At 43.1% G+C, this 7,069-nt stretch overlaps 1 protein-coding gene across 1 annotated transcript in view; it reads right to left on the bottom strand.

Moving 5' to 3' along the window:
- Window positions 1-72: 72 nt before the first annotated feature.
- Window positions 73-7,069, bottom strand: part of IDUA (iduronidase, alpha-L-) — a 12,829-nt gene continuing 5,832 nt past the window's right edge. Inside the window, exons 9-14 of the mRNA XM_010137073.1 lie at window positions 6,881-7,067; window positions 6,165-6,286; window positions 4,120-4,245; window positions 3,434-3,510; window positions 2,564-2,664; window positions 73-441 (exon numbers count right to left, since the gene is read on the bottom strand). Coding sequence (XP_010135375.1) covers window positions 341-441; window positions 2,564-2,664; window positions 3,434-3,510; window positions 4,120-4,245; window positions 6,165-6,286; window positions 6,881-7,067 — 714 coding nt within the window. The 3' untranslated portion in view covers window positions 73-340. The remainder of the gene's footprint in view (window positions 442-2,563; window positions 2,665-3,433; window positions 3,511-4,119; window positions 4,246-6,164; window positions 6,287-6,880; window positions 7,068-7,069) is intronic.

Here is a 7,069-nt window from a genome sequence, read left to right as displayed (position 1 = left end):
TTTCTAACATCTGTAAACCTTTGGTTGTCCTGGCCATTAGCTCAGTGTAAAATAACAAATAATAAATATCTATCCTAATTACCAAGATGAATCCCAGTCCCATGGCAGCCTCTTAAAATTGTACCAGTTGGTTTGTCCGTTGTGGCTGTTGGATAATGCTGTCTTTTGTGCTCTGAAGAGTTAATAGGGGCAGTTGCTTCTAACTTGCATTCCTAACTTGCTTCATCAGGTCCTTTCGATATTCCCTCCTCAGCCTGGGAGGAGTTTATTTTTCTAGGGAGTTCTCATTTGCAGGGAGCATACACCACTTGGTCACCAAGCCAGGCACCACTCTTCAGAGTCACTTGAAAGCTTCAACATACTCCACAGGAAGAGAGAACAGTCCTGCCTTCCCCCAGTAGTCAATGGCACGCACCTTGTAAAAGCCGGAGACTGAGCTTCCTGCAGATGAAAAGGTTAGAAATGGTCACTGTGGAAGGCTAATGCCTGTGGTGCTTGGAGAACGTGGAGCAGGCACTACTCTTATAGAACGCAGGTTTGTGGAATGGGCTGGGGAGGTGGTGAAATCAGTTCTGCACCTTGTGTAAGCGTGTCTGTGCCTGTCTAACTAAAAATGACTATAAATCCCTCACAGTCAAGTACTGGCTCTTTGCTGCACCAAAGATCTCCTCTATTCTCATTAGGATATGCAAGTACAGCTACAGGACTGCTGTCCCAGCGGTCCCTTTGGAAAAAAAACATGACATCTACTAGTAATTTCCTTCGTTATGACTCACTCTTCTGCCTGAATTGTGCTTTTGGAACAGGTTTTGTGAGGACAGGATCAACAAAGAAGCAGGACAAGAAGCATGCAGGCTGACTGAAAACTCTCTGCTCAACTCAGGAAGCAGCACCACTTGCTCCAAAGGTATGTGAGTTGATGTTCTGCGGCTCCGCTGGTTTTCATCCTCGATCCAGTTCAATGAACACCATCTTTGCTAGCAATCTTTAACCTCACGAGCAAAATAAAAGTTTTTTTCTCATCTATTTACCTGATTTTTAGGTGCGCTTTAGTAATCTAGTTTTTTTTTCTAAAAGAAAAAGAAAGCTAGAAACAAGGAGAAGGAATTATCTAGCAATAAAGGTTGCTGAGATGTGAGATTTTTTTGAGCAGTCTTGTGGTTTTTGTTTTTGAAGCAAGCAACTAAATCTGGTAGGTTCCCCAGATGTGGAGCACTAAGTGGTAATTCCTAATTTCAGAGATTTGCCTTAGCCATGATTTACAGTCTTTGCTTACCTGTATAGCCTTTACATTGCAATAATAGCTCTGAATTTTATTATGCTCCCACTGCCAACGCTAGGCCTTTCTCAGGCTAACGTGAGCTTGTTTTGGCAAAAGCTCTCTTAATTGCTCTTTATTGGTATTACTTTGAGGCAAAGTCTGTCTGTGTTTCACACAGCTCTGATCAATGCTTGTTAGTAATACTTGCTGGACAGTGACTTTGAAGATTAGACCACATTTGGTTAAAAAAACCAAAAAAACAACAACGAAAAAAACCCCTAAACAAAACACTACCTTCTTTCAGCATTTTTGATCTGGGTATCTTTCTATTACATCTAGGGTGTATGTGCGCAGAAATGACCACAAGCTTCAAGACAAGTTTTGCTTGTTGACAAAGATGAAACCAGCTGCCCTCTAATGCGAAACATCTTAAAACTTAGGCAGCCAATCAGGGCTAAAGTGAAAGCTCTAGGAAACAGTAAAGACAGGGGTCTCTCCTTGGCTAGGTGTTCAGACAGCCAGGACAAACTGTCCCACAAGAGGACCTCTGCTGTTCTTAAAAGGGAGCACCTCAATAGCTTAAGATTGCCAAGCCATAAAAAGGAAAGGGAAGAGGGACAGGTGACCACAACTAGAGCAGAACTGCGACCTTCCACTGCAGCACAAATGTAAGACAAGCAACCCCACCATGAAAGGTGGATGTGACCTCCCACTTACTTGTGTGTTGGTGTCATATCCTTAGGCAGTCGAACACCTTGAGACTCACTGGTACAAAACAAGTGTGTTACCAAGTGCTACCACGGCAGTTTGCCCGTACTGCCCCACCCCAAGACCATTGTACAAATTTAGGCAAAGGCATGGCCAATACTTGTGGGACTGAGCCCAAATCTCATTCTTGCCTTGCTGTGAGTTTACTACAAAGAGCACAACACCAAGCTTTGGTCATGTGGAGCAATATTTTTGTTCTCACTTTTGCATGCTTCTACACCAGTTAGAAATAGACAGAAGTGCTGCTTTGCTTCTCAGGGAGCTTGCCAGGCCTGCAGCTGGGTGATTCTGGTTTCTGTGACAAGGAAATTACTCATGGCAATACTACTAACAGTGTCCTCAAGACTTTGTCAGTTACTGCTTCTCCTTGAAAATAAGGCTTTCATTGAGAATGTGGATGTACTCCCATCTGTGATGGGAGAGTATGTCACTAGCAAGCTATGTACCTTCAGTAGTTACTAAATGATGTTTTACACACTCATGAGAGGCACCTTTAACATCAAAGATTACATAATACGTGTATTTTTGCCTTACCTGGACCGTAGACCCAAAGAGTGAATATTGTGTCTTTTGCGTTAATCCGTTGGTATGCTTTTCCATCTGGCGAGAACTCCACTTCAAATGTCTTTATACATCTATAAAAGAAAACCAGACAGCTCATAATGCAGTGAGCTATCAAATCCCAGTCTCAGGGCCATTTCAACAGAGGCGGCTAAAAATAGGAAATAGTCAGGTGACTCATTCCTACCAAATGTGGGATGGCATGAGTTGTCAGTGTTAGGAAGAACCATGGCTCCAACAGCCCTCAGAAGAACACCCAGACTAACTTGCTATACTGGGTACTTGCAGCATCACAAACTGTGAAGCATCTCCTAGACCAGGGTTATCACTGCTGAAGTCTAGGAAGACTGGCTTGAAAAGAACCTAAGTCAGTGTTTCCTGAGGGAGTCTGGATGTAAACTGGATTGCCTCTGACAGTTACCTACAAAGGATTTCCAGTCTAATTACAGCTTGCTGGAGCAAGGAACCAGAGGTTTTCTTTTCCAGTCTACATCTCTTACAGGAATGTGTAAGATCCCACCTAGACACCTGCTACTAATATAACTTGTATTACAGATCTTCCTTTCTGCTATGCTGAAGACAAGTCCCTCAAAAATGTCATTGGATGCTAGTGAGCAACAGGCAGATTCCCTTGCTCAGACCACAGATTAGTCAGGATTGCTCTCCACAGTTACTGCATGGAGGTCCTACAGTTCATTTTGTCAAATGAATGCAGGCAGCATCTCTCAAGGAGCAAGTAGTCATTAACTTGTGAACTCAATTCACTTTGTAGGACCTGTGGCAATCTGGGGAGTAATATGCTGGTAACTCAGTTATATCCATTTTATTTTAAAAGCTACTTACTTTGAGTTTACACAACCATCGTCCCACAACACAATGACCTGTCCCTTTGTGAGAGGGATCAAACGAACACCAGTCACCTGTTCAAAGACACACGCCCATGTAAGAAAACTGTACCAACCAATCAGCCAGGTCAGATTTCTGTTTTCATTCTTCTTACTAATTATTTGCTTTGATTCTTTCCATTGAAAAAAGGGGAAAAAACAAAACTCCTGGCTCAGTGGCTTTGCAGCCTGTCTCCAAACTGTCAGCCTTGCAGAAAACCTTCAGAGGCTCTGGGCACCACTATGAACATAGGTGGGACTGAATGAGCAGCTACAGATGGCTAAATGACAACAGCCATGATTCCATTTCATTTTTAGCCATCAATTATTAACTCTAGAGCAGTTGTCAAGTGTGGTAGCACATGATGTGATTTTTAAAAAGAAACTGCACTTTACGATACTGCAATACTATTCTCCCACCATGGATAAACTTGCATTTATCCCAGATTCCTGTCCCTTGCTGCGGAACGCTTTATCTTGAATTATGCCTTGGAGAGCTTTCCCATCAAAGGAGAGAAGATTCGTTTATTTACTAAGTCTTAAACAAATAATAGGCCCAAATGCTAGTCCAGCTCTTCTTAGTGAAACTTGAAGTAAGAAGCAGTTTCTAATTTGTTGAGTCTGTCAGTAAAACACAACACATACTTGATCAGGAAGAGATCTGGGTCGTTCACAGATGTGGATAAGAAAGACTGAGGGAACAGGAAAGTCTTGCTTCAGTGTCAGGATACCACTTTTAGGAAATGGGAATGGGCCTGTTGCCACTGGGTCCTGCAGAGCCAAAGAGAAGTGATATGAACAATCTTTCATTATAGCACCTAAAGGCCAACTGTTATATCAGTATGAAGTGACTGTGTATTTACTTGGGACTGTAAATTTCCAAGAGTTGGTGTTGGTAAGTGCTTTAGAGCCATCAAAGTTTTTCAAGCCTGGAGACTTTTCTGTCTCATATGTTTTCCAGCTCTTCAGGAAACAAAGGGTTTGCCCATCAGGTGCAACATGTCACTTTCAGTAACCACCCATGAATGCCTTTCAGGCTAGTGGTCTTTACAAACCACGACCCCTGTCTCTTAGTTAGGGAGTCCTGGTGTGCAGTGAAAGTTATTGCTAGCTACAATAGCTACTCAGCTTGTCTCTGAAGATGAGATTTCAACAGCTGGACGAGAGTATCTAAAACCTTGCTGCTGCTCCGTTGAAGGAATATCTGACGACTCCTATAGTATCCCACAGGACTTAGCAATAGTGGGTTATGGTGACTGGGAAGAGAAGACAGTACTGTACACCGAAGTCAGAAGGCAATTACTGCTTACAGGCCCTGAAGGGTATAAAGGTGGCCTACTTTATTTTAACCCAGAGATCTGAATCATAGATTCATAGAATGTTTGGGATTGGAAGGGAACTTTAAAGGACATCTAGTCTAACCCCTGTGCAGTAAGCAGGAGCATCTTTAACTAGATCAGGTTGCTCAAAGCCCCCTCCAACATGAACTGGAATGTTACCAGGGACTGGGCAACCTGTTCCAGTGTTTCACCACCCTCATTGTAAAAAACTTCTTCCTCACATCTAGTCTAAACCTTCCCTCTTAGTTTAAAACCATCACCCCTCACCTTGCTAAACGAATTGTCCCCACCTTTCTTATAGGTCCCCTTTAAGTATTAGAAGGCCACAATAAGGTATCCCTGAACCCTTCTCTTCTCTAGGCTGAACAACCCCAACACTCTCAGCCTGTCCTCACAGCAGAGATGTTCCATCCCTCTGACCATTTTTGTAGCCCTCCTCCGGACCAGTCCAACAGGTCCATGTCCTTGTGCTGAGGACTCCAGAACTGGACACAGCACTCCAAGTGAGGTATCACCAGAGCAGAGTAAAGCAACAAGATCACCTCCCTTGACCTGCTGACCGCAATTCTTTTGATGCAGCCTAGTATATGGCTGGTCTTCTGGGTTGCGAGTGCACATTGCCAGCTCACATCCACCTTTTCATCCACTAGTACCCCCAAGTTCTTCTCCCCAGAGTTGCTCTCAAATGCCTATGGAACTATGGGAGAGTAAGCCGAAATAACAGGCTGCTCACTTATTCTCACATACAGTAAGTAATCCGGGTGTGGCTTTTCTCAGAGAGGAGTCCTCAGCAAGGACTCACTTCTCAGTCCCCTCTGGGGTGCATTCAGTACAGGTGAGGATGCGGGGAATCTACAAACCGCTCTGTGAGCCCCTGAGTGACACCAAGTGTCTTCTGAACTCGCACTGGGTAGTTTCCACATCAGAGAGCTACTTGGTTTTTGCTATTGAGGGGGATTAATTTCAACTCTCTAACGCATCAGTTTGGCCTTTCTGTGATACGCTTATGTGGGTGACAGGACAGGAAGGGTCTCTTCATTGATGTTTCAGAGAGAATGAGGAACTTGCTCTGGAGCAACTCTGCCTCCTTAGTTACAAGTAGGCCAATAACAAAGAAGTTCATCATCTACATTTAGTCTTTTGAATAACATAAATGCAAAGGTATCAGTTGTGTATCAGCTACATTTCTCTGTGTGACTGCAGTTGCACTTTCATATGTACGCAAGATGTGCACATCTGGGGGCTACGGAAATTTTGACTACATCAGCTAATTTCTTGTCTTTTTAGCTGTAGTTACCAATTCACAAGCACTTCAGTGATATAACACTTCAAACAAGTACATGGTCATACCTCAGCACTTCTTATTTGTTGGAATTGTTCTGGGGAAGGAAAGTCAGGGCTTCCTAACTTCTTCCACTTCAGGTAGGGATTGGTTTGGTTGTTATCCATGTAGTATGTCACATACACCAGCTCTTTAGGAACACAAATGCAAGACAGTAAACTCTTAACTTGGATTTAAAGATGAACAAGAATAAATTTTACAGAAGGTTAAAGTTATTTCAGCACTTTGGAGCCTGGCTTCCACTGGAAAGTCATGAGGCCAAAACTCTTACAAGTCTCTACAATTTATATAAGTCAAGTTTAAATTTCAAGCTATTACTTCTATAACCAGAATTGAAACCCTCTTATTTTTTGCACAGGTGCTGCACACATTTGTTGGACAACTGCCATCAACTGTGTAAACATACAGTCATGTTGGCTGTCTTGGGAGTCACCCTGTAAGGGAATTGTTGCCTGGCAATACTCAGCCAACAACATGAAGATTAATAGTTTCACAAAAAAGTAGGATTTGCAGCTGCCATTAACGGCAGGGTCAAAGTGCAGACATTGGGAAAGAACCTTTCCTAGAATAGCACCATCATATCTCAGAAAATCTGGGAGTGCCCAAAGGATAAGAAAAAAGTTAGAAATGAAACTCTCTCTTGCAATGAAAAGCAACTCAGCAGGAGCGTTCGGTGTTTCAGTGTTTCTATTTTAAAGATCTGAGCTGCCTACATGATGTTTACCTCTAAGTTTGGGGAAGTGGGTGGCGTTCACTGTGACAGTGCTGATGTTGGATGAAGTCCTGTTATCCTCACTTGAATACATAAGTAGAGTAGCTTGCCAGCTGTCTGAGAGTTGCGTCTCACTTGGGGTATGCACAGATGCCAGAACACCCAATGTGCTGTTTTGAGTGCTTTCACCTTCACCGCTCT

Source organism: Buceros rhinoceros, unplaced genomic scaffold (genome assembly GCF_000710305.1).
Source record: "Buceros rhinoceros silvestris isolate BGI_N320 unplaced genomic scaffold, ASM71030v1 scaffold4355, whole genome shotgun sequence".
Taxonomy (NCBI): domain Eukaryota; kingdom Metazoa; phylum Chordata; class Aves; order Bucerotiformes; family Bucerotidae; genus Buceros; species Buceros rhinoceros.
Note: the sequence above shows the minus strand (reverse complement) of the source record. Positions and strands in the feature narration are given on the sequence as shown.